This window comes from Notechis scutatus, chromosome 2 (genome assembly GCF_049901735.1).
Source record: "Notechis scutatus isolate UNSWTSFEM ecotype Mainland chromosome 2, rNotScu1.2, whole genome shotgun sequence".
NCBI classification, from domain to species: domain Eukaryota; kingdom Metazoa; phylum Chordata; class Lepidosauria; order Squamata; family Elapidae; genus Notechis; species Notechis scutatus.
The window spans coordinates 13,216,814-13,244,553 of NC_142010.1; the positions used below are offsets into that span (position 1 = coordinate 13,216,814).

Sequence of the window (27,740 nt, forward strand, 5' to 3'; positions counted from 1 at the left end):
GCAGAGGAACAAGAAAGAAAGGAAGGAGCCATTTTTAATGAATCTCAGAATTTGATCCAGAAAGAAGGAAGAGAGAAAGAAAAGAAAAGAAGAGAAAAGAAGAAAACTAAAGGACTTAAGGACTTAAGATCTAAAAAAACATTTAAGAAAGGGAAAAATAAGGTGCAAAACCAATATGATGATAGTAAACAAAAGGGAAAAGGAATACGACAGAGAAGGGAAGCTGGTAAGGCAGAGGCTAGAAGAAGGGGGGGTAGAAAGGTTTGTTGGGAGAAGAAAGAAAGGGAAAAGGTGGAGAAAAGCTACAATGTTTTGAAATTAAATGAAAAAAAGAAATCTTTTATGGATAATGGATAAAGTATAATTTTTTTAAAAAAAAAAAAAGATTTTGCAAGGTACATAAGATGAGATGGTAGTATTGTAATGATTTAAGAGTTGATAAGAGATTAAAATGTTAAAATGTTTAAAAATGATTGGCTTTAAAACTTAATAATAGGGGAGGTTTAGAATATTGTTTTAATTAAAGAGTTTAATAAGACTATGGTATTGATGTTATTATAAAATTTTTATTATAGTATCTTTTTTTAATATTTGGATTTATTGTTTAATTATGTACTTAATTATGTTGGATGTATTAGTTAGATAGAATGTACCAAGCAAAATCGGATTGGGTATTAGATATTATTTTAAAGATTAATTTGATTAACTTAGGGGGGGAGATAGAAAGGCATCATACTCTGATTAATGATTTCAGGAGAAACTTATTTTCTTTTTTTTTATAAGGAATGAGACAAAGGGATGATAAAAAATGGACAAAAGATATAAATATAATGATTCAAACTAAGATGATTAATTAAGATAGAAGTAAGAAGTGTGAAATATGTGGGAAGTTAATATAGAAGGCTTAGAATGGTAAATAAAATAAGTAATGATATGTAAGATGAGCATGAATATAATTGAAGTCCATGAAGAGAGAGACACCTGGGTCCAAGTTACTTTCCAAAAGATTTTTTTTATGTTTTGTGTGTTGTGTGTGTATATGTCTTTTTGGGGGGGAGAATTAGTTAAAACTTGTAGAAATATAGAATGAGAATAATGGTAACTAAGTCAGAAAGAAACAGATGAAATAATAATAATGATATTGAATAAGAGTAAAGAGAAGTAAAGAGAAATTGAATAAGAGGTTTTGGTATTTTGTATGGAAATGGTTTAAAATAGAATTATAATTTATCTGACTTGTTAAATTGACAATGAAAAAAGGTTTAAACATGTAATGAATAATGATAATTTGTGTGTTTTAAAAATTAATAAAACTTGTTTTAAAAAAAAAAAAAATTAGGTGAAGGAATATTATCGTTATATAGGAATTAAATACAAAGAGGGTTGACAAGTAGAAACATTTGATATAATTAACATAAAAAGTATATATAAGCTAATACAAGAAGTGAGTTAAAATTGTTTTGTTACATTATTATTGTTACTAGTATATATGTTGATATTTGTTTTTCTTTTGCATTTTCATAAATGATACGCCCTGACAATACACTGTATTCAAAATGTTAATGAATAAAACACTCAAATAAAATAAAATGCATGGAATGTAGAAAGAGTTTTGTTCAGAATGGTCATCTTATTTCTCATAAAAGGATCCATGCTTGGGAGAAACTTTATAGCAATCGCAGTTTGACTTACAGGTGAAATTCGAAAAATTAGAATATCGTGCAAAAGTTCATTTATTTCAGTAATGCAACTTAAAAGGTGAAACTAATATATGAGATAGATTCATTACATGCAAAGCAAGATAGTTCAAGCTGTGATGTTGTCATAATTGAGATGATTATGGCTTACAGCTCATGAAAACTCCAAATCCACAATCACCATTGTCGGGAAGGAGGAGATATTGGGAAGGAAGGAGGAAGGGAAAAGGAGGGGGTAGGAGGGGAAGAGGTGGAGGAGGAAATAGGAAGAAAAGAGGAAGAGAAGAAGAGGAGGAGGAAGGAAAGGAAGGAGAAAGAGAAGGGGTAGAGGAGAAAATAGGAGGAAGAAGCGAAGTGGAGGAGAACCAAGGAGGAAGGAGGAGGAAGGGAAAAGGAGGGGTAGGAGGGGAAAGAGAAGAGGTGGGGGAGGAAATAGGAAGGAGGGGTGGAGGAGGAGGAAGCAGAAGAAAGGAAGAGGAAGGAGCCGAAGAAAGGAAGGGCAAGGAAGGAAGAGGATGATGAAAAAGGAGGATGGCGCTGCAGAATGTCACCCTCTACAAAAGCATCCTGGTGAGCAGCGCGGGGGAGGGGGAGGGCTTGGGGTTTTCACACTTAATGACAGTTACAGCCTCCCCTTGGTCACCTGGTCAAAGTTCAGATGTTTGGCAAGTGATTCGTCTTTATGACAGTCACAGTGTCCTGAATTCATGGGATCCCCTTTGGCGATCTCCCAACAAGCAAAAGTCAATGGTGGAGCCAGACTCAACAACCGGGTTACTCACTCAACAACTGCAGTTATTCACTTGGGGGACGTGGCAAGGAAAGGTGTTACAATGCACCGAAATTCACTCATCTCGCTTAGCAACAGGAATTTTGGCTTCGGTTTTGGTCGTAAGTCAAAGATTACCAGTATTTATTAGTTTTATTAAATTGACATGCCGTCTGTCTCCCCGACAGGTTAGGTAGGTTACAGACGATAAAAAGATAAATAAATAAGCAATTATTTTTTAAAAAACACTAAGCAAACTGCCATGTTTGTAATTTAGCTCTCTGGGTTTCAATCAATCCTGGCTGAGTTCCAGTTTTTAGCAAGCAGGGTTGAGCTTTTTCTCTGACCAACCAGACCACCATTCCACTTAGAGGTCCCTGCAAGGGCTGCAGATGCTGAACAAGGGAGACCAAGCATGGGAAGGGTGCTGTTGTGGTTTGCCGGCAGCAGGTTCAGACGGCTGAGGCCTCGGAGAGCAAGGCCTTGGATGAGGGCCTGCGTGTGCTGCAGGGATGGGGCCAGGAGTATCGGAGAGTGGGGTGCTCCCTTCGGAGGTTGTGGAGGCTGGCAGCAGTGACGCAGAGGACCCCGAGGAGCCTGTGCCCAGTGCACATGCACACAGGGCTGCTCAAAGGAAAGAGCAGCTAAAGCAGCAAGGCCAACTCGGGAGTAAGGTTGGAAGGTGATGATGGCCTCTCCCGTAAGGGATAAAAGCCAGCCTTCAGGGTTGGCTTCTTTGCAGGAAGCAAAGAAGTTCTTTATGCTCAGAGTCCTCGTCCTCCAGTTTCTTTTTTTGGAAACTTCTGGCTTGGGATATTTATCTGCAATTAGTCTTTTGTTCTTGGCAGCCTTTTGCAACCTTGAGTCTGGGACAATGAGTTTTGAAAGACTCTTGGCTGTGAATGCACAGAATTCAAAGCGCCTCATTAAAAGATGTTTGCTTTTATACATACTTTGTGTTTGTTTAACAAGGCTTGGGTCAGAACAGGTGCCGATCTCGCTTGGCAAGTGCTGGGTGACATTTCTGCCTTTAGGGGAGGCATCAACAGGGCTGGCCGACTAACCCCCTTTCTCCATCTTCCTCCCCAGGTAACAAGCCAGGATAAGGCCCCCACCGTGGTGGCAAAGGTGCTGGAGAAACACAACCAGGACAAGAATCTGGCACATGACTACGAGCTGGTGCAGCTCTTGCCGGATGGCCGAGGTGAGGAAGAGGGGAAGGGCTGTCGGTGGGGCTGGCCTGATGGCCCCACAACGAGGGCCAGGGTGTGTGTGTGAATGTGTTTTGGCCACTATGGAGCATTTTCTGGAAGTCACCCTGGCATGCTGGGGTCCCTGCAGATCTGATTCCAGAAAGCGACATCTCTGCACACACAAGACCTGTGTTCAAGTTCAGATTTGAGAGGGGCAGCCTGCTGAGGTCTGGTGTGTGGTGGGGGAGGGTTGCAGGGGTGGGGTTGCTGGGGAGGAGGGAAGTGGACTGTCTTCCTCCTTGATCCTCCCTCTCTCTCCCGCAGAGCTGGTCCTCCCCCCATGGCAAACGTCTTCTACGCCAGGAACGGCTTCAGCCTGGACTTCCTGCTCTGGCCCAAGGGCCCACTGAGGAAGACCCCCTTCCACTCCCCCACTCAGGAGCCCCGAGCCAGGAGATGGACATCAGTGCCACCTTCCCGAAGATCAAGGCCACTGGCCGCAGGATTGCCCGGGTTCTTTTCTGAGGGGGAGGAGCTCTGGAGGGGGGGACCCACACAGCTCTGTTGGGGACCCCCAGGCCAAGACTGGGAGCTCCACCCAGGACATGAAGTGTGGGGGGCTTCAGCAGCACCCCAGGTTGTGCAAGAGTCTCGGAGTCTCTGCTGCCCAGAGGACCAGAAGGCAGGAAGGATCGTGGGGCTGAGAGGAGTAGCCCTGGTAAAGGTCCCTCAGGTGGTCTCAGGTGACTGAAGGGTGGGACGTGACAATACTGTCCCATAAGTAAGAAGAGTTCTTTAGTACCTCCAACTTTGCCCCCAGTGTCCAGTTCCCTTCGGCTGGAGAAAAAACTCTCCCAAGAACAGCATTTAAGTGGACGAAGTTCAGTCCAAAACAAGGTACATGCAAACTGTAACTAAAAATCCACACAAACCACACTGCAGCAATTAACTGGACAGGGCAGGAGAAGGAATTGCAGCCTTGAAAGGCCAAAAAACACACACAGTTGGGAAGATGCCAGGAACCCAGATAAGCCTTGACAAACAAAGATAACTCACGATTTGCTTCCAGAAACTTTGCTGTGCGCAAACTCCCTTTTTAAACACTGTGTTCCCAGCTGCAGCTAATGAAGGGAATCAGGGCCCTTTCGTCCCCCGTAAGCCATGCAACTCACATTGCTCCCTTCTCTATTCCTCCCTGTATGCCCTAGAATGAAGAGGGGGTGGGCCTGGGTGTTCCTCCAAATTCCCACTCCCTTGCTCTACCTCTCCCCTGCTCAGCCCAGTCTGACTGTGCCCCTCCCCAGTTTCTTCCATAGCCAACAGAGTCATACTCCCGCTCCCTGTCAGCTGCCCGGCCTCCCCTCCGAGTCAGATTCCGCAAGGGGCATGATAACCTTCTTTGCTGCTTCTCTAAGGAGAGTCTCTCCTGTATGTGTGTGCGTGTGTACACCTGTACGCCTGTTCACAGGGCCTTTGCTGAGATACAAATATGGGGGAGGGGCTGAGTTCAGCCTCACCCATCCCCTTGATGGCTTCTCTGCCCTCCCAGAGTCTGCCCCTCCCCCTCTAGCTCTCCTCTCCCTCCCTCCTCCCTCCCTCCCCACTTTCCTCTCCCCCTCGCTCTCTTCTCTCCCCTTCACTCCTCCCTCCCTCTTCTCTGCCCTCCTGCTCCCTCTTCCCCCTCCATCCCTCCCCACTCTCTCCTGTATTTAAAGGAGGGGCAGGGACCAGGGAAGGTGAGACCCCTTGTTGCCCCCTTTAGGGTTTCCTGTCCACTATAACTTTGCCTCCTCCCTCTGGACAAGGGGAATTGGGTTCCCACGAGGTCTTCCAAATGGCAGGAGCTGAGAAAGGGGGATGGGGAGAGTTTCAGGGAGAGGACCAGGCAAGTCTGAAAGAGGAAAAAGAGGGAAGTGAATCTTTTGAGGAAGGGGAGATTTAGGGGGCCTAAAGGTTCGCCCTCCTTGTCTTGGAGGAGTTTCAACCTCTGCAGCAGCCCCGATGCTTCCTGGTGGTCTCCCATCCTCAGGCTAAGCAGGCTGGTCCCTCTCAGCCAGGGGAGGCCCTGGGAGGTTGGGCAGCTGCCGGCTGTTGAGGGCGGATGATGAAAGATCAGCTGATGGTTGGTGATGCCAGTTTAGCTCAGAGCCCCAACCCTCCCCAGCTATTGCAGGGAGGCATCTCACAGGGCGCCTATCCTGGGATGGCCTGGATCCCCCTCCCCCTTGCTCCCCACTCACTTTCCCCCTGTCCCACAATTGTGTCTTTGGACACACCCAGTCACCCAACATGGGCCCCAGATCCATCGCTCTTTTGGCCAAAGCAGAACTTCTAAGGCTCTTTTCGTGTTTCCCTCTCCCACAAAATTGTGATTTCCTCTGAGTTCTTCCTGCACACACACACATACACACACACTCACACATACACACACACAGAGCAGCACTTCCGCCAACCCCATCAGCTGCAGAGGCGCTTGGGTTCCGCTTCCCTAGCCTGAAGCTTTGGGCTCTTCCGAAGCAGAACTGAGGAACTGGCCAGGATCCAGCAGGCAACAACCCTGGATTCCTCACCAGGACAGCTCAGGGATTGTCCTCCTCCACCCCATGGCTGAGTCCCCAAATAGGGCAGCCACAAGGTCCTCTGGCCACCGGAAGTTTCCAGGGACTTGTTCATTCCTCCCCACATGAAAGAGGGAAAAGGGATAAGAAGAATCTGTGGACGTCATTATTTCTGGAAGCCCCTCAGTTTCCTCTTTGATAGCTGCTCCTGGGAAACAGCCAACCACCCTTGCTTGATTCTCTAAAAATTGGCTGGTTCAGTTCCCCTGAGCAATGAAGCATCTATCAGTAACAATGCCTTTTCTTTGTTAAGGAAACCTGAATTTTTTTTTTATCATTGATACATTTGGTGTTGTCCCTTCTCCAAGTTCTTGCACGCTGTCTTCCAAGGGGAGATTTTTGCCAACAGGAGCCCAAATCTTCCCCGTGTTTGAGAGACTTTCTCCAAGGACACAAAGATTCTTCCTGTGGTGGCCCCAAGACCCCAGATGAGGAATTGGGAGGGGGAAATTCTGCCCTTAGAGATCTAGCTGGAGTCCTGCAGAGCCAGTCTGGATGACCTCTGGAGGGGGCGAGGCTCAATTGGAGGGCTACCTAAGGGCATCTAGAGATGTTGGGGAGATGGGAGGGGTCTTCCACTCAGGGCTGCCCCATTGAACCACCTCCCTCTTTCCTGCAGAGCTGGTCTTCCCCTCCGTGGCAAATGTCTTCTACACCAGGAAAGGCTTCAGGTGGATTTATTGGAGATCATCTAGTCCAACCCCTTGCTTGGGCCTACACCATTTAGGTTTAGTCTATACCATTTGAATCTGAGCCCAAAAGAGGGAGGGAGGAGGGTTTGGGGTGCCAAAATGGGGCAGGACCTTCTTCCAGTTGTGAGGGAGAGAAAAGGTTGAAATGGCCGGGTCAATGTAGGGGGGTCTCAGGTGCCCCCCAATGGCTCCCAACAAATGTTCAGGGAAGACCCTGCCTGCTGGCATTGTGCTCCTCCAAACGGGGCTTGAGGGGAAGCAGAGCAAGGAGGCCTCTGAGCAGGAGGGGGGTCCTTCCCCTCCCCGGATCTGCCCACCATCCTCCCGAACCAGTTCTGTCTTCAGACCCCCAAAGGAGCTGGGATCCAGAGGCAGCAGAGGGAGGAGCCTCCTGTGGGGGCGGCAAAGAGGAAGGAAGGAGTCCAGGGTTTACGGCTTCTAAACTTTATTCTTTCATAGCAAAGCGAAGGGAAGGGAAGTGATTCATAAGAAGAATAATGTCGGTGAAGCTGCTGTGGGTTCAAAGCCAGGAGAGATGAAGGGGCTAGAGGGACAGGTCGGCCCAGCATCCCAGGGGACAGTCTAGATGGTCTCCACCCCTCCCTCCCAAGAAAGGGAGGCCCCCAAAGGAAGCTACCATCCTCCTCCTCCCCCCAACCTGCCACCTTCAGCCTCCATTTCTCAGAGGTTGCAAACAGGACAAAGAATCATCAGCTACTAAAGAAAAAAAATATCCTTTGCATCAGAGAGCAGGATTAATCCATGAGGGCTGCAGAAAAAGAGACAGGGAAGAAAATTAGAATATAAAGAGACATTTTTTGTGTAAACAACATTTTTAACTTCCCTTTCAGCCCCCCAGCCCCAAGGCAGGCCCACACTGCAGGGGGGTGATTGACAGGCAGGGACAAATAGAGGGAGAATCCGCCCATTTCAGGGAGGAAAAGGCTGGGAAGGACCAGGATTCCTTCCCATTTCATCTCCAGGGGATTCTGGGATTCTCCCTATTTGTCTTAATTAGAGGGTTAATCAAGAGGAGAGACCCCCCTCCCTCCCCCTGTAGACATTTCCTATGACCAAAGGACATGGGGCCAGGATGGGGGTTGAAGAAAAGGGGGGAGCCTGGGGTCACTTGGCCACAAATTCTGTGAATTCCCACAAGGAGAAGCGGGGTCAGGAAGAACAGCCTGTCAAGGTTCTGACTAGTGAACCCAAATGAGTCTCCATGGAGAGCCAAGAAGGATCATCTGGGACTGGGGGGAGGAGGAAGGGTCCAGTTCACAGTGGAGTTTTGGAGGGAGTTCATGAAGGTGATAGGGTCATCATTCTCAAGGGCTTAGCTCCACCCTCCATCCGAGTACGGAAGGAGCTGCAGAACGAGCTAACGCTATTATAGAACAATACCTGAGATGATGTGTTAATTATCAGCAATCTAGCTGGGAAGATCTGCCATTTGCTGAAGTGGCCCAAAATACCACAGTGCATATTAACATGGGACTCACCCCTTTTAAAATAGACACGGGGTGGAATTGTCCCCATGCCTGAATCCCCTCAGGAACCCCCCTCCACACTGAGCCTAAAAGAATGGATGAGTTGCTTACAAACTACTGGGGGAGGGGAGAAATGTAAACCTGGGATCCTCCTTCCCTTCCCTCCTTCCCTTCCCTTTTGCAATTTCCCAAAACTTGGAAAAATTCTGGCAAGATTTTAGCGTTTCTGTGTACTTTTCTTTTTGATTGCAATATTTTTTCTGATCTCTGTAAGGAAAAGCTGCCCAAAATCCAAAAATTTGCTGTATCCACACAAAGAGATATTTAAAAAAATTATTAAAAAAACACCTATAACTTGTAGGAGGGGCTGAGATGAGGGAGGAAGAGGAGAAACTCACCTGCAGGAGGTTGGATGGGAGTGGCTGGAAGGAGAAAAAGAGCCAATTAGGATCCTTCATGGGCTGGAGGATTCAGGGGGTTCCCCTCCCCACTGGTAGCCCATAATAGGTTGGACGATCTTCCTTATAGCCCCCTTGAGGAACAGAAGTTCCCAAAACTATTCCTCAAGGAGACCCTCTTGGCCACCTGCTGAGCTTGATGAGAGTCCTCCCCTAGATCGTCCCCTCCCCACAACCTCTCCTCCAGCCCCCCAGACTCACCTTTCTTGTTCTTCAGGTAGGAGAAGAGCCCCACAGCCAGGAAGGCCACTCCAATCACGGCCCCCATGATCCCTGTCCAGAGTTTGCTCCTGGCAGAGCTGGAGGAACGGGGCTCTGGGGAAGGAGAAGGAGCCTCACCTGAGCAGGAGGATCAGGCCCACCGTCCCCCAGGAGGGTCCATTCCGGCTCCCCCCATAGGGAGGTTCTCTCCCCCTTCTCAGGGCAGGAGGGGAGGGGCTTACCCCACTGGACGCTGATGGGGGCCTCCATGCTGACATGCCCCACCTGGCAAGTATAGACGTCCCCCCGCTGGGGCTGGGTCTCCAGCATCACCTGGAGCTGGTAGGTCCAGTCTCCATTCTGGAGCTCCTCCCCGAAGGCCACGCCCTCCTCCTCCAGCTTCCCGTTCTTCAGCCACTGGATCTCGATCTCCAGGGGGTAAAAGCCCGTGGCGGTGCAGAGGAGGATGGTGTTGGGGGAAGCGGGATCCATCTTGGTGGGGGAGATGGTGACGGTGGGCTTGGCTGGATGGAAGGAAGAGAAGGAGGCACATGAGAGGCACAGGAGGGCCCAAAACAGGAGACCAAGTTGGTTAGTTCAGGCCAGGATCCCTTTTCACTCCTGAAAATATTCTGTGTTTTGAGTCATCTTCCAAAGTAAATTGCAGCAAGAAATTAAAAGGGATCCTGAAAGAGGGAAAAAAGTGAAATCCTTCCTGATTGGGATCAGTTGCACTCTCCAAAAGGGAAGAATCCCCCAAATAGGCAAATCCGACAGGAATAAATGCTAGAAATGCCCAGAGGTGTAAGGAGCCTTCTGCCAGATGTGGTGGAGATGGAAAGAAATAACGCAGAAGACAGGGAGGACAAACACAGCAGGATTCGGAGGATTCTTGGGATCTCATGGAAAATGGAAACACACTTTTAATCAGGTGTAATACCACATTTGTTTGTTTGTTTGTTTGTTTAGTACATTTAGTTATTTATTAAATTTATTTGCCAAAGTGGCCAACTAACCCAAAGACTTACAGACCCTCTCCTAGCTGTGACTGCCATCTCCTCTTCATGAGTCCAGGAGAATCTCCAGAACTGGGAACTGAACATACAGAATATGGAGGAAAAATCAGAAATGGTGGAAGAAGAAGAAGAAGAAGAAGAAGGAGGAGGAGGAGAAGAAGGAAGAAGGAGAGAAGAAGAAGAAGAAGAAGAAGAAGAAGAAGAAGAAGAGAAGAAGAAGAAGAAGAAGAAGAAGAAGAAGAAGAAGAAGAAGAAGAAGAAGAAGAAGAAGAAGAAGAAGAAGAAGAAGAAGAAGAAGAAGAAGAAGAAGAAGAAGAAGAAGAAAGGACAAAGGGGGAAGAGTTAGAAGAAAGAGAAAGCAGTGAAATGGATCAAAAGGAACAACAAATAACACAAGAAGAAAAAAGAAGCTGAATATGAGATATTAATGATGGATATAATAAATAGGAGGGGGGATTTTGAGACTGGAATGCTGATAAATGAAATGGTTACGGAGATACACAGTAGAGATCTAAGAGGGAGGGGGGAAACTTTGAGAAATGGGAGAGAAAATATCAGAAAATGATGGTAAATGGAGGAAGGATTAAGGGAAAAAGCCAAAGGATGATAGAAAATGATAAACAAGCAAAGAAACAATGAATTGATATAAAATAAAGATTTAGAGACAATAGTTAGAAGTGGAAAAAAGACCTGGTATTTATATCAGAGGATCCATTGGAGTCAGCACCTAAACTGATAGAAAAGATAGAAGAGTATGAGAAAGTAGCAGGTTTGAAAATAAATAAAGATAAAACAAAGATTTTAGCAAAGAACATGTTAGTAAGACGAAAGAAAGAATTGGAAGTTTTGGGGATCCAGGTCACAAACAAGGTTGAGTATTTAGGGATACATATAACACCAAGATGTAGCACACTTAAGGAGGATAATTATCTCAAACTTAAACAACAGATTGCAACAGACTTGATAAAATGGGAAAATTTACAATTATCACTGATTGGGAGAATATCTACAATTAAGATGAATGTATTGCCCAGAATCTTATACTTATTCCAGACAATTCCAATCAGAATAGGGAAAGAATTTTTTGAAGATTTAAACAAAATAGTGCTAAAATACAGTAAAGAATAAAACTTAAATTGCTACAAGATGCAAGAATAAGAGGAGGATTTGCTTTGCCCAATTGGGAATTATACTACCAAGCGACGAATCTGATGTGGGAAAAGGAGTGGATAGCACTAAGGTATGGTGGACTGACATTCGAAATGAGACACAGGGAAATGTCTGAGAAAATGCCAGCCCTGAGTGAACTCAGGTAGCAGTATTTATTGAGAAAAAACACAAGCAAAAATACAGTATGCATATTCAGAAAACAATGACCTCAACAGGAGATTACTTCACCAGCATGAGAACACACAATCTTGGAAAGTCCCAGATGTTACCTTACTAGGATGAGATCATACAGCCACGGAAAGTCTCATGGGAAAGTTTGGAAAGTCCCATGAGAAAGCACAACTGTGTACCTTGAACTTTTACCTATTTTCCTATTCCTTCTAAACTTGCAGAATCAAACAGGATGAGACACTCATGAGCAAAGGTACTCCTACCCCCACCAAGAATGTCTATATCCCTAGACTTATTGCTAGTTATTCAAAGGCCTTACAGAAAATGATAAAATGATTAATAAAATATATTACCACATTCCCTCCTTTTTTATTTATTCAAAGATAGGGGGTGTTTTAGTGGCATAGTACACAGTTCCCTCATGACCTGATCCCACACGCCGGAAGACTGAAGTACACATTTGTAATAGATTAGGAATACATTGAATAAAACAACATAATAAGATACATATAGCAATAATAATAACAACCCCTTGCAATAAGGAGCGAAACCATGATCCATCAGGAAGCCAGGACCACAGACTGTCCCAGAATGATGCATTAAACCCATCGGCTCCAGATTGATGCTGAGCAATACGATCTTCCATGTCCTGAACAGTCTTTGTAATGTTTGGCTCATAATTATGTATAAAAACACAACAATGCGAATGAATTAAAGCACAAACTCCTCCTTGGGCAGCTAACATAATATCTAAAGCATATCGATTTTGCAAAGTAACTTTACGAATTTCAGACATTTCTACATTAATCATCTTATAACATCTCTTTGCCTCCGTATCGAAGTTCGTGGAGGCATAAGACGAATGGAAAGAGAGTCTGTATAATGTAACTTAGGCAACTCCAATTGACACTGATATTGTCCATAGTCTGAAACAGAAACATTAAACAGGATCAGAGTTGTTGCACAGGCTGAAGATATAATATCCTTATCAGGTCCCGAGTAAAGAATGTCTTGATCCTTATGCCAGGACCAGTATGCTGGAAAAACCAAAGGATACCGCTGTTTGCAGATTAATTTAGTCCGGTTCCCCAAAGAAACCTGCTGCATACAAGTTGGTAATCTCAGGTAAGCAGTCATCTTTTCCCAGTCTTCACAGCGCCGCGTCCGAGCCATCGGCATCAAAAGAATCAGGAACCACAGATGCGCCATCCTGCTCCTCCGAAACTTCCTTCACGGGTGCCTGCGAATGATCCGGTCGAACACACCGACCAGGAACCCAACGAATTTGACCAAGATGTTCAACTGCTGCATAACCACGTCCCCACGTTATCAGCTCAGCAGGAACCCATGCCGGATCCGGAAGGAACCGCACCAACACCCGAGGTCTCACCGCATCTGTAGAAGGAGAAGAAAAATGCCTGCTGGCCGCGCTCGCAGGGGGGTTACCAGACAAATTTAAAAAATTTAAAGTATATAAAGCTAGATTTAATTGATCTTGAATCGCCGGAAGCCCCAGGAGCTTCCCTCCTTTTTTATTTAATTTAGTCAACATGGTCTTGAGCGTGGCATTATGACGTTCTACAATAGCTTGCCCAGTAGAATTGTATGGAATCCCAAATTTATGTTCCACGGACCATTGTTTGCAAAACTGATCAAAACCGGTGCTCCGATAAGCCGCACCATTATCAGTTTTTAAAGTTTTAGGTGTACCAGCAACTGAAAAAGTCTTAATGCAATGATTGATGACATGTTTAACCATCTCACCTCTTTGAGGGGTAGCCATTAAAAATCCTGAGTAAGTATCCACAGTCACATGTATATACTTCCAGGGCGCAAATGGCGGATATTGAGTAACATCCATTTGCCAAATCATTGAAGGTTTCAACCCTCTGGGGTTAACTCCCATAGGAATAGCTGTGCCCTGCTTTGAACAAGTTGGACATTGTTGAATTATGGCAGCAGCTTCTGCAGTAGTAAGTTTGAATTGCTGTGCCAATGCTTTAGCGTTTTGATGAAAATAACTATGACTGTCCCATGGCTGGACAGTGAGGACTGAAGTTACAGCACTGTCAGCTTTGGCATTACCTTGTGATAAAATTCCAGGCAAATTACTATGACTACGAATGTGAGCAACAAAACACACATTCACACGCTGCTCCAAACATCCTTGTAACAGCAAAAGCAATCTTAAAATATCAGGTGATATTCCAGGAGACAAATAAGAACCTGCTACAAAGGGTAACAAATTATACACATACAATGAATCCACTATTAAATTAAAATCCTGATTGTGAAAATTTTGAAAAGCCAAAACTACAGCAGCAAGTTCTGCCTGCTGGGCAGACTTCTGCTCTGAAGTCACTTTTGTATGCCAAATTCCAGATTTATCTTTCCAAACACAAGCACCAAAACTTTCCCTCCATCAGTAAAAACTGTAGGAGCATCTGATATAGGCTGAGTTACAAAAAGACTTGCTAAATTAATTCTGACTGATTTATACAAAGATAGCCTAGGATCGGCTGGAGGATGACAAGAAAACTTCCCTGGCCAGGAATGTACCAAAACCTGCAAAAACTCACTATTGCAAATCATCTGTTCCCAGGTAGCTAAAGCAAAAGGAACATAACATGTTACTGGTTCCATACCAGCAATAGCCTTGCAGCGCTGACGAGCACGATTAAAAATATCAGCAAGCTGTTCTGTGATACAATTTATGGATTTCGATGGTGTATGAGACAAATGAATCCATTCCAAAATCCTTAAAGCAGTTTTTTCTTTTACCTGAACTATCAATGCAGTAGCCCTTCGTTCTGAGATTAAAATCACTGATAATGGACAATCTAGCAAGCATCTATCTGTCCATCTATGGCTTAAAACTTGTTCAATCAATGACAAAATCCCTTTTTGTTCTTCATTTAAGGTTATTATGTCAGATGCTTGTTTAGCACTAGCCAAAGCTTGAAACAAAGGACTTAATTGAAGAGTAGTTAAACCCAAATACGGCCTGATCCAATTTATATGACCCAAAAATTGTTGTAAACCCACTAAGGTTAAAGGATTAGGAAGAACAAATTCCAATTTCAGGGGTGTAATGTGACTCAGGAATAATTTATGACCTAAATAGGCAAAAGGATATTCTTTTTGCAATTTTTCAGGACTAACTATTAGGCCCTTCTCCTTTAGTATAGCAGTTAAAAGAATGACAGCAGAATTCATGGCATCATCAGAAATATTGGCAGCTATCAAAATATCATCCATATAATGATAAACCTTCCAGTCCGGGAATTTACTCCGAAAAGGTTGTAAAGCCCAATCCACAAACATTTGACACATTGTAGGACTATTTAACATTCCTTGCGGAAGGACAGTCCATGCGTATCGCTTAGTGGGCTGCCCCTGATTTATACTCAAAATAGTAAAAGCAAACAAATCTACATCTTCAGGGTGCAAAGGAATGGAGAAGAAAGCATCTTGCAAATCTAACACTCTTATATTCCATCCATCAGGTATTAAATTAGGATTAGGCGTCCCACATTGTAGTGGACCCATTGGCTTTAATATAGAATTTATGCTTCTCAGATCATGTAAAAATCTGTATTTTCCAGATTTCTTTTGATAACAAAAACTGGAGAATTATAAGGACTAGTGGTAGGCACTATATGTCCTTTTTCTAATTGTTGTTGAACCAATTCATGTAAATGAACTAATTTCTCATTAGTCAAAGGCCATTGGTCTATCCACACTGGCTCCTGTTGGAGTAGTTGTAATTTTAATAACTCCACAGGTGGGTGTTCAGTCATCATGAATGACAACCCTTGTATCAAACTGTTGCATCAAATCTCTGCCCCACAAGTTAACGTGAAGGCGCAGAACAATCGGTTGGACAAATGCAACAGCCCCTCCCTGCTGTGTTTTAACTCTAAGAATCTTCCTACTAACCCGTGCGCTTGAAGTCCTCCGACTCCTCGAACAGACGGTGTAGGATCTGTCGGCCACTCCCTAGGCCACTCACTTTCACTGATCACAGAGACATCTGCTCCAGTGTCCAGCACTCCAGTAAACTTTCTGCCTTCAACCAAAAGAGTTAATTTTGGTTTGTCATTTTGCCTAATACCTTACATAATAGAAAACACACTAGACTCCTTAAACCTATCCATAGATCCAAATCCACCCTGACGAATTCCATCTGACTCTCCCAAAGACATATTTGGCAAAACTATAAGCTGTGCAAAACAATCCCCTTTTTTCAAAGATTGAGGGACAGGTGAGTGAACCTGAATTTTGATCTGACCCTCATAATCCGAATCAATAACCCCAGGAACCACAAACAATTGACGCCTATGAGCCGATGATCTAGGAAGAAGAAGACCCACAGAAGCCGGAGGCAACGGTCCATAGAAATCCGTTGACCCTAAACAAACCACATGCGGATACCCCAATTCCAAATCCTCGGCTAATGGAAGATCAATTCCTGCTGAACCTTTAGTAGCTGGCAACCATATCTTATCCCTACCTCTCTCTGGTGGCTCCAACCCTTCGGACATTACTTCACTCTTTAGAGTAGGGAGAATGCCCTGATCCCTGCTTCCTAGTTTTTTCCCTCAGAATGAAGTCTGCACTGATTTGCCCAATGGTAGCCTTTTTTACATTTTGGGCACACTGATTTAGGACGAACACGCTGTCCCATTGATCTCTTATTCTGCTGACTTTGACCTCCTCCAGGAGCCCGACATTGCGCTTTAAAATCTCCAGGCTTCCCACAATTGAAACAATTCCCCTTTTGAGCATGTCCTGTTTGTAAAGCCAGAGCTAAAGTCTCCATGTTAAAAGACTGACTCCCTACCTTCCTACATGCATTAATCAAATCCGCGATTTTCGCTCTCCACTTGCTACAAGTGGATTTAAGATCTTTCTGCAATCTGTGTTAGCTTGTTCTACTGCTAACTTAAAAAGCAACTCTTTCTGGGCGAATTGATTATCAATTTGTCTTTCAATAGCCAATTTCAGTCTGCTAATGAAATTTTCATAGGGTTCATTGTTCCCTTGTTTGATGTTAGTAAAGGTCTTCTCACCACCTTCGCCGTCAGGGAGAGCTCCTACGGCTTGAAAAATTAATTGTGGGAGAAGAACGAACCCTTCCTCAGGCATACCATCTCTCTGTTGTTCCACTGTTGTAAAATACCAGCTCCGTAAAGCTGATCTGGGGTAACATTTGCTGTTCCCCTCTGGACTGCCAGCTGTCTCCATTTCTGATCTAACACCAAATATTGAGCTGGAGTTAAAATCATATTCAACAGAGCTTTCCAGTCAGCCAGAATCATTTTATTTCCATAACCAACTGCTTCTAACAATGCCTGAGTATATGGCGATCTAACACCATATTCTTTTGCTGCTTGCTTAACTTCCCTCAAAATCCTGAGAGGTCAAGGCTTCCACTCCCGCTGCATGGATTTAATGCAGCATCCATGACAATTTCTACTGGATTAAGTTGAACTTCTACTCCAAACTCCACCAAATCATCTCCTGATAATTCCCCTCTATTCTTTGCTTCTTGAATAGCTGCAGTAACTGCATCCACCTGAACCCTTAAAGGTAAACTCTTATCCTCTGACAAAGTATTTCTAGCGCCGGACAGTCCCCAGATTTATCTGGAGGTGCCGTCGGCGGCAACAAACGCACCGCATGGTAAAGCGGCAAACCTTCTTCGGGGGTGCTAGGAGCGGTTGTTCATAAGTAGCTAACGCATCCATAATCACCCTCCAGGTTAACAAAATTGAAGAAGGGGCACGAGGTTCCTCGTGCAAAAATTTCCCTATCTTTTCCAGGACTCTACTTTAATACTACCTCCCTCCGGATATGACTTAATATTTTTCCAAACATACTGTAGTAAGTCCTCAATTTCTTTCTTTCCTACAGCACAACCCCTACTGCCAATTCCAAACCCAAAACTATTCCCAATGATCCCTCTCAATTCCCTGATGTGCTCTTTCTGAGCCTTCGAGAGATCTCCCCCATACTCACGAAAGAATCTATCTTCGTCCAGCGAAGAAGATGAGGGCCCAGTCGACGTCCGCGACGATGAGTATAGGATGCGGGAAACGTATAGCCTTCCAAGCTATCACGTCGGGGTCACCATTTATGGTGGACTGACATTCGAAATGAGACACAGGGAAATGTCTGAGAAAATGCCAGCCCTGAGTGAACTCAGGTAGCAGTATTTATTGAGAAAAACACAAGCAAAAATACAGTATGCATATTCAGAAAACAATGACCTCAACAGGAGATTACTTCACCAGCATGAGAACACACAATCTTGGAAAGTCCCAGATGTTACCTTACTAGGATGAGATCATACAGCCACGGAAAGTCTCATGGGAAAGTTTGGAAAGTCCCATGAGAAAGCACAACTGTGTACCTTGAACTTTTACCTATTTTCCTATTCCTTCTAAACTTGCAGAATCAAACAGGATGAGACACTCATGAGCAAAGGTACTCCTACCCCCACCAAGAATGTCTATATCCCTAGACTTATTGCTAGTTATTCAAAGGCCTTACGGAAAATGATAAAATGATTAATAAAATATATTACCACACTAAGGAATACTAGACTTTTGAATTTAGAAGGACATGAGTTGCCGCTAGGGTGGCATGCCTTCCTCTGGTATAAGGGAACTAAAACGCAGGGGTATTTTAGAAGAAATTATATTCGAGAAGCATTGTTTCTAAACTGGGAGAAGATAAAAAAAGCAATATTATTTAAAAATTCCACTATAGTTATCTAATATTGAAGCTTTTTCCTATCCAATAATATATAAAAAGGAAGAAACAGATATGGTGAGATATTGAATGAAAAGGGTGAACTTAAATCTATGCAAGCGTTGGAAGAACAAGGTGTAAAAATGAATTGGTTTTCATATTTGCAAATAAAATCTAGATTTGATAAAGATGTTAAAACAGAAGGTATCTATGATAAGTTGACTGATTTAGATAAAATTTTTGCTAGAGTTTAAATTAGAGGAAGAACAAGTAAAAGAAACAATGATTGAGTGGGGGAAAAATTCGGATATGGGATTGACTTAAATAAATGGCAAAAATTGTGGTCTCAAAATTATAAAATGACAATGTCAACTGCATATAAAGAAATTTTATATAAGATGTTTTACAGGTGGCACTTACCCCGACGAGAATTGCAAGGATGTTCAAGAATAAATCGGATAAATGTTGGTAATGTCATCAGATACCTGGTTCATATTACCACATGTGGTGGACATGCTCGGATGCAAAAAGATATTGAATTACAATCCTCACATGGTTGGAAAAAATGACAAAACAGCACATAGACTTTAAACCTGAGATACTTTTATTGGGAATTATACCGGAAATATATTGTAAATAATTGAAATATTTGATTGTCAATGTTTTAACAGCGGCTAGAATTGTATTTGCTAAGAATTGGAAAAATAAAAAAATACCTATGCAGGAGGAAATTATTAAGAAAATCATGGACTGTGCTAAAATGAGTAAATTGACATTTGAAATTAGAGAAGAAGAGGATAAACAATTTTATATGATGTGGGATTTATTTTATCAATGGTTAGATAAAAAGACATAGTAAAGAAATAGATTAGTAAGCCTTACAATAAAAGTCAAAAGATTGATATAGAATACAATATAAAATATATAACCATTGGATGAATGTATAAGATTAAATCATAATGAAAATTAGAATATCTCATAGGAAATGATGGAAAAATAATCAAATGAATGTTTAATAATTGATATTATATAAGCAGAAGCTAGATCGATAAGGTGAGAATTTATATAACTTGTGAGTAATGGTAAAAAAAGGATAGCACAAAAGATTGTAACCAACTGACACACTGTATGTATATAATTGAAAGACGGTTTTGTGTTTTTATGTTTTGCTCGTATGTTTCTTGTAAAAAATAAAAACTTTGTTTAAAAAAAAAAAGAAAGGAACAAAATAGAAAAAAAATTAAAAAAAAGAAGTGGAAAAGAGGGAGACTCCACATGATGAGGTATATTTGTAGTAAAACATATATAATAGATTTTCAGGAGATGGGATTAAGAATTAGAATAAGAAGGAATTATTTAAATGTAATAGATATGAAAATAAGAATTTATAATAGATTAATTAAGATAGACAAATGCTTATGTAAGATCTAAATGATTAGGGGATAAAATATGAAAAGAAATGTTTTGTGGAGCCTGACAGAGAATAGATATAACCATGCAGTAGTATAATATTTTTAATGAATTATATATGTGCTGTCCAGCCAGTGTATGGGAATTGGATAGTTAGGTAGCAATTGTGAGCTGTCCTCTTAAGGGAATGCATCATAGTAAATGTAGTGAAAGATATCCTGGGAAATGTAGTCTATATCACATGACCACATCTGTAATCCTGATTGGTCACTAAATCGACCCTTGATGGGTTGGGGGAGTTTTGCTCACTTTTGCCTGAACTCCCATGGCAGTTGCTTTCTATTGCTAGGAGATGGGTTAGGAGATAACCATCTTTTATTACAAGGCAGATATGCAAAGGATTGGTCATTAAAGAAGAACTTCATCACAAATGTGATTTATGAGGATACCTGATGAATCAATAAACGTACTTTGTTATGGACGTCTTGTTGAGTTTATCTATCTGCATCTGCACAGCTTAAAAATCCACTACTGTGCAGAAGACAGAAAAATATATTTTGTTATTTATATATATATATAAGGTAATGAGGTCATAATGTTACAAGTTTGGTATTATTGGCTAAAAGAAAAGTTATTTGAGTAAAAATGAGATGTTAGAGGGAAGGGAATATATAGAAAATAAAATATATGCAACAGTGGCAAGTGTAATAATGGGGCGACATAATAGGAGATAATATAAATTAAGATGAAATTTTGAATGCTTAATGAATGGTATGAAACTGTAAACATGCTGAGCACAAGAATGATTAGTATCTTTCATGAAATATTTTATTATCTATTTTTATAAGGTAATGAAGATGGTTTAAGTTTGACAATATTGGCTAAAAGATAATAAGATGGAAAATGTATTTGTCTAAAAATGAGAAATGTAAACATGTTGAAAATATGATCAAGGAAGATAGAGAAATTTTTAATGAATTAAATATTCTGTTATATCTGTTATATTCTGTTATATTTGTATAAGGTAATGAGGATATAGTGCTGTAAATTTGACAATATTAGCTAAAAGAAAATAAGATGGAAAATGTATCTCGGGATAGCTATAAATTAAGGTGAAACTTTGAATGATAAATGAAATGATATGAATAGATTGAACTGTAAACATGTTGAATATATGACTGAGGAAGATAGAAAATGAACAGAAATAAAAAGGGTGATATAAAGTATTTTATGAGAATTTGAAGAAGAAAATATGACAATAGATAATGATGTGATGTTAGAAAGTTGTATTTGTGATTATGGACAGGATTCATTTAAAGTGTAAAACACCCGGAACCAGACTGTCCTCCCAAAGAAGTATTTAAATGATTAGAAAATAAAAAACTTTTTGCAAGAAAGAATAGAGTGAGAGGGAGGGGCTTCTGGATGGGAAGTGGGAGGGAAACAGGCATTTCCTGAAGAGGATAAAAAGGAATGAGGGAGAGAAAGAAAGAGATGAATATCTAGGAAATCCTCGACTTACGACCATGATTGAGCCCAGAATCTCTGTTGCTAAGTGAGGTGTTTGTTCCATGACTTTTGCCCCATCTTGCAACCTTCCTTGCTACAGACATTAAGTGAATCACTGCAGTTGTTAAATGAGTAACATGGTTGTTAAGTGAACCCTGCTTCCCTATGGAAGGTCGCAAAGGGGGATCAAGGGGATCCCGGGATGCTGCGACTGTCACAAGTATGAGTCAGTGGCCAAACACCTGGATTTGGCTCAGGGGACCCTGGGAGGCTGCAACGGTCGTAAGGGTGAAAAAGGGTCAGAAGTCACTCTTTTCACTTCTGTCTTTCAACTAAGTGAACTGTTGTAAGTGGAGGACTCCCTGTATTGAGAAGTAGGGAGGGACAGAGAGAGAGACCTCCCGGCCTCCCCCTCCCAGGGAAGAAGAGACCCTCCCCTCCCCAGGACTCACTTCTCCGGCCGATCGCTCGCTCCTCCCTCTTGGCCGCCTCGTAGCTGCCGGTCTCGTAGTTCTGTCGGCAGAAGGAATCCACAGCGGCCTTCAGGTACTGCATCCACTGCTTATCGCTGTTCCAATACTCCGCACTCGGCTGCCCCAACGCCGTGATGGCCACGTGTTTCCCGAGGTCGCTGTCGAAGCGGACGATCTCCTGCCGGTCGTACAAGTAGTGCAGCAGGTACCGCACCCGCTGCGTCCTGTTGAGGAAGAGGCACTCGGACTTCCACTGGACCAGGAAATGGGCCGCGAGGAGGAGGAGGAGGAAGGCCGTCAGGAGGGACTCCAGGGCCCATCGCTCCCAGCCGCTAGTAGAGGAGGAGGAGGAGGGTCCCACGCAGGAAGAGGGGAGGGTGGGGGATCTTCCTTTGAGAGACTGATGGGAGATGCCCCTGGAGGAGGGAGGGGGGACTGGAGGGGGAGGAAAGAAAGGAGGGAGAGGAGGAGCCTCCTTAAGAGACCCCCCATCCCTTCCAAGGGGGAGGGAGGGCAGGCAGAAGCTCCACTGGTCGAGCAGATCTTCTCTCTGCAGGGAACGTTGGATCTCCAGGGGGAGGAACGGTGGGGGAGGGCTGGAGGGAAGGTAATATCCACACCTCCTGCTCTCTCTTCCTTTGTGGGGCGGGGAATGAGGGAGGGGGCACAAGGAGGACATCTAGACTCGCACTCTGGAGGTCTCCCAGCCATTCACCCCCCCTTCCCTGGATTCCCCCCCCCCAAACATTTATTCTTCCCCAAATCTTCAGCCCATTTCCCTCCCTTTGTGTGACTGTCTAGGATCCCCACCTGTTTCCTTTCCCCCTCCCCAAAAAGACCCCTGCAGCCCCCCCCAAGAGCCTTTCAAAGGGATTCAGAGCCTCCCCCAGAAGGGACCGAAGCTCCCCTCTTGCCTGACCTCCAAAGCCTCAAATCTGAGATTCAGAAGAAAAAGCGAAGTTTCTGCAGAAGCCAAAATTCTTTGGCTCTTTTTCCTTCTGGGGCTTTGGGGCTGAAAATGCCCCAGTTTCCCTCTTTCGCTTTCGCTTTCGCTTTTCCTTTCCTGCCTCTTTCCAGGCAATGGGGAGACGAGAGAGGGGCCCGGCTGCGACCCCCACCTCAGCTACAATCGGGGAACAAGGGAGGGGCCCCTCTCCGTCCTCCCGGGGGGCAATACGGGTAGGGAAGGGGAAGGAGACCACGCAGAGATCGAGGCTGTTGGAGGCTCTGGGGACCCACCAGCTTCCTTCCCCCTCCGGGGGTCCTTCCCACCCCCTCCTCCCCCGCCCAGCCCCCTCCTTACCGGGGGTCTCCTTCCCCCCTTCGCTTCCGGGGATCCGGCCCAGCGCCCCCACCAGCAGCACCAGGGGGAGCCCAGCCAAAGCCATGGATGCCGCCCCACAAGCGCCCGCAAAGAGAGGCGAGAAGGACGCGGAGGCTCCCGGCCCCCCAGGAGGAATCGGAGGGTCTGAACTGGGGAAGGCGGAGTTTCCCCCTCACTTCGGAACTGGGAGCGTCCGGAAAGAGCGCGAGGACCAATGAGAATCCTCCCTTGTTGACGCGTCATCGGTCTCCGGGCAGAGTCTCCTTGACTTCAGCCGATGCAGGAGATAGTTCGGCGCAGAGAGCGAAGCGGAGAAAGTGGGAGGGGGATCCTTGCAGTCTTGGGGGCTGCATTAATCTCGGGGGTCTTTACTGCCGGCTCCATGCAGGAGGGGCTGGGGGGGCGGAGGGCTTCGGTGGGGGGGGGGGCGACGGGGAGAGGGAGGCTGGAAGGGACCTTAGAGATCTTCTAGTCTGGCCCCCTGGCCGAGGCAGGAGCCCTTACCCCACTCGGGACAAACGGCCGTCCAGCCTCTTCTGGAAATCCCTCCTGATCCCCTTCCAGGTCGGATCCCCCTCGGAGGGTTCGGAGGATCCCATTTTCCCCCCCAGGGGGATCCACCTTCTCCGGGCTTCTGTCAGCCGAAAGGCGATCCCTGGAGACGCTGCCCCACTCCGGGATCTGCTTCTGGGATCCCAAGTGAGCGAGGGAGAAAATTCCCCAGGGCAGGAGGGGGACTCCGGTCGCTCTTCCCCTCCAGGAAGGGTAGCAAGCGGAGTTTCCCCCCACCCAGAACCCAACCAAGACCTCCGATCCCCGCTTCTCTTCCGGCCCAAGCCCAGACTTCAGGCAGGTTCCCCGTCTGAGCAGCGGCTCTTCCTCGGTCCCCTCCCCAATTCTCACCCGGAGGACAAAGGACCCTCCCACAGTCCCCCTCTCTCTCTCTCTCTCTCTCTCTCTCTCTCTCTCTCTCACACACACACACACACACACACACACCACACAACACACACAGCTTCTTCCTCCAACCCCTATCAGCTGCAGAGGCGCTTCGGTTCCGCTTCCCCAGCCTGAAGCTTTGGGCTCCTCCGAAGCGGAACTGAGGAACTGGCCAGGATCCAGCAGGCAACAAACCTGGATTCTTCAGGGATTGTCCTCCTTGGCCCCATGGCTGAGCCTCCAGGTGGAGCAGCCCCTTGTTCCTCTGACCCACTGGAAGTGGCTGAAGGGGCCCTTTCCGACTCCCGAGGAGACCTTGGAGAGCCCAGAAAACAAACTGATGCAGGGTTGGACAAATGTCACTGAAAAGACCCAAATTCTCCCTTTTCAGAACCGGTTTTTCATAGTAGTTTGTTAAAGCCATTTGTAACTTCCTCACTGAGGCCAGCAGAAAGTGCAGCTCCGAAGCCTTTGCTCATTGCGGGGCATGAACCTTATGAGGTTAAGAAAATCTTGGGACTCTTGGATTTTCAGAGGGAAGTTACAATATCTAATTTATTGGAAAGGCTATCCTATTTCACAAGCAACTTGGGGAAATAGCTGGATAGTGTAGACTGGTGGAAAAATTCCATGAAAAATATCTACAAGCCCATAGCGGATCCTTCGGGTGGCAGAGGAGGTTAAATTGCTGTATTGTATTATTGTGTTTAACTTACTTTCAATCTTTGTGTATTCTATGTCATTGCAGGGGTTTCTTTTCAAATGAGGGGGGCAGCCTGTCAAGCCCAAAATTGACATATGCATAGCCATTTTATTTAGCCCTATCATATATTCCCTTTTTTCCTTTCTCTTTGCTGGTTATGGGGGGAAGGGGGTTCGGGCTTGCCACATTCCTAAGGTGGGAGGAATGGAGATAGTGAGGACTGTTTAGGCTAGGAAGTTCTCCTTCCTGTGGGAACGAAAGCTGACCCTGCTGAGGCCTTGAGATGGAGATTGATGACACCGGTGATTTCCTTCTATTGAGGAATGTGACTTTTGGGGCTTGTTCCTAATTTCCAATATTACGTGGTGTAATTCGGGTTGTGTCAGATCCAGAATTACGATGGATTTTGCCAATTTGATGCTTTTGTAAATAAAAGAAATTGTTTTGGAAGACGGACTTTGCTCTTTTCTTTTTGAATGGATTTCATCACTTGGAAACCTGACAGAAGGATTATATTAGCTTTTTTGGTGGCTGCTGCACACATGTGACATGTTTAAGTCATCATCTATTTGGACTCCCAAGATCCCTCTCACTGTTTTTGAGACAGATTTCCTGTCATCTGTTTTAACTGCCCAGGTGTAAAATCTTATTATTCTCCACATTAAGTTTCATTTTGTTGGATTCAACCTTGTCTCATTTGGATCAGAAAGGCAGAATATCCACACACATACAAATCTATAGAGACATGGTGGGTCAGTGGTTAGAATGCTGTAGTACCGAGGCTGATTGTCCACAGCCAGGGGTTCGATCCTGACCGGCTCATGGTTGATTCACCCTTTCATCCTTCTGAGGTCGCTGACTTTGTAAACTGCTCAGAGAATGTGGTAAAGCATTGTGGAGTGGTATATAACTCTAAGTGGAATTGCTGTTGCTATATGGTTTCTCCTGAGCATGGATCCTTTTATGACAAGATGATCATTCTGAGCAAAACTCTTTCCACACTCCATGCATTTATATGGCTTCTCTCCTGTGTGGATCATCTTATGGGAAATATGATTACTTCTTATTTAATTATATAAATAATAGGATTACTTCTCCATCAAAGGGGAAACTGCCGGGGACCCTCCTGGCTCTGGGCTGAACCCAGGGGTGGGATTCAAATTTCTTAACAACTGGTTATGTAGGCGCGACTTTGTGGTCATGTGATTGGCTGGGCATAACTTGGTCATGTGACTGGCTGGGTGTGGCTTGGTGGTCATGTGACTGGCTGGGTGTGGCTTGGTGGTCACGTGATTGTCTGGGCGTGGCTTGGTGGTCATGTGACTGGGTGGGCATGGCTTGGTGGTCATGTGACTGGGTAGGCATGGCCAACTCGACATCACTCACATCGAGGGGTGCTTCTCACCTGGCCTCTCATGACTTTGGCGATGCTGCAACCATCGTAAGTGTGAAAAACGGTCATAAGTCACTTTTTTCAGTGCCATTGTAACTTTGAACGGTCACTAAATGAACTGTTGTAAGTCAAGGATTACCTGTACAAAAATAAAATTCCTTCATTCAAGTTTTCAAAAGATTGCTTAAGCTAGTTTGCATTCTATTTAGATGCTTTTATTGTTCCACCTTTTAACATTTTAAATGATTTAATATTAATTCATTGTTTATCTATGCTAGCAGTGTAAAAGTGGAACAGTGGGGTATAAATATTCAATACCACAAAACTTATTTCCAAACAATGAACATTATAAAACACTATTGATAATGTACTACTGTAAATTATCACACACTCTGATTGGCTTCTATAATGTGATTTACCACTTCTACATAAAAATAGTAGTTTTTAAAATTTGTTTTGGCATTTAATGCCTTCATTTTTTGATCATTACTTTCTGTTAATGCCTCTGATAATTTCCAAAACACAACTTGCATTCTTTAAATAATAAGAAATAAATAGACATTTTCTGAAATATATCTGAAGTGTTACCTCTCTTCCTTTTTAAAAAAATAATGTTGAAAAATACTAATAAGATCTAAGTGACTTTGTCAGAGAAAAACACAAGCAAAATATCACCACGAATTATCAATGCCTCAATATTGGATGATTAGTTCCTACGATAACAAATCATCCCTCTACCTAGACTGATTCTGCTGGATTCAGTCCCATTGATTCAATTGTGGCTGATGCAATAATCAAAGACTACAATGCAAACAAACAAGTAAATAAAGGAGAAGGATGAGAATCAAAAAGCTTGCAATTTTATGATGCTGAACTAATATAGCAAACATATTTCCTAAGTTTGGATTTAGACAACTTTTTAATGAGGAAAATACTTATATTTGATTTCTACAGTGCTGTGTTGCTTATTTTTCTAAAACCTCTTTGGTGCATTTATGTCCCTAGCAGGACTGAAAAGCAACTGTAGGTAATTTTGTCTTGTTTGATACCTTGTATTTCATTGAAGAACTCCGGGGACCACAAGGGATGATTTATCCTGCTATTGTTGTCTACGGAGTTTGCAAAAAAAACTCGAGAAAAAGAATGGCCAGATATCACACAGAGGGCTCCCATTGAGGCTCTCGCCGGGAAGGCAAGCACGGAGGCAGCGCATCCCGGAACTGCGCCAGCGGTGGGGAGTTGGCTTTAGCGGCAGCAGCAAAAGTCAAAAGGGAAGCAATGGGGGAGGGGGAAGGAGAGCAATGGGAGAGAAAGGTGTGCAACGGAAGTGGTGCAAAGAGAACAGCAAAGCCATAGATTGGTCAGCAGTGGGGCAGGGAAAGGAGTGCACAGCGCAGAAACCAAGAGTGGGGGGTGGGGACAGCTCCTGGGCAGCAGAGAAGCAGCCCAGTTGAATCCTGTTTCTCTCTGCTGCCCAGGAGTCATTTCCCGAAGTGAGGGGGACTTGGAGCAACAGGTGAGAGAAGCAGCCGCTGATCTGGCTGGAGCCAACAGGAGCCTCTCTACATGTTGCCCCGGTGAAACGCAAGTGGTGGTGGTGGTGGGGGAAGGCGACCAGCAGTGGGGGCAAAACAAAAGAATACCTTATGCTACCAGACTCGAAATTCTGGACCTAGAAAACCTAGAACTACGCCGCCTTCGGTCCAATCTAAGTATAGTACATAAAATCATACACTGCAATGTCCTACCTGTCAATGAACA

General features: G+C 44.3%; 2 protein-coding genes across 3 annotated transcripts in view; one reads left to right on the top strand and one right to left on the bottom strand.

Moving 5' to 3' along the window:
• Positions 1–27,740, top strand: part of LOC113432426 (rano class II histocompatibility antigen, A beta chain-like) — a 404,516-nt gene that overhangs the window by 248,847 nt on the left and 127,929 nt on the right. The gene's annotated exons all lie outside the window — the stretch shown is intronic.
• The window catches only part of LOC113432298 (H-2 class II histocompatibility antigen, E-S beta chain-like), a 39,028-nt gene continuing 18,702 nt past the window's right edge, over positions 7,415–27,740 (bottom strand). The window contains exon 6 of the mRNA XM_087953538.1: positions 7,415–7,738. Coding sequence (XP_087809664.1) covers positions 7,725–7,738 — 14 coding nt within the window. The 3' untranslated portion in view covers positions 7,415–7,724. The remainder of the gene's footprint in view (positions 7,739–27,740) is intronic.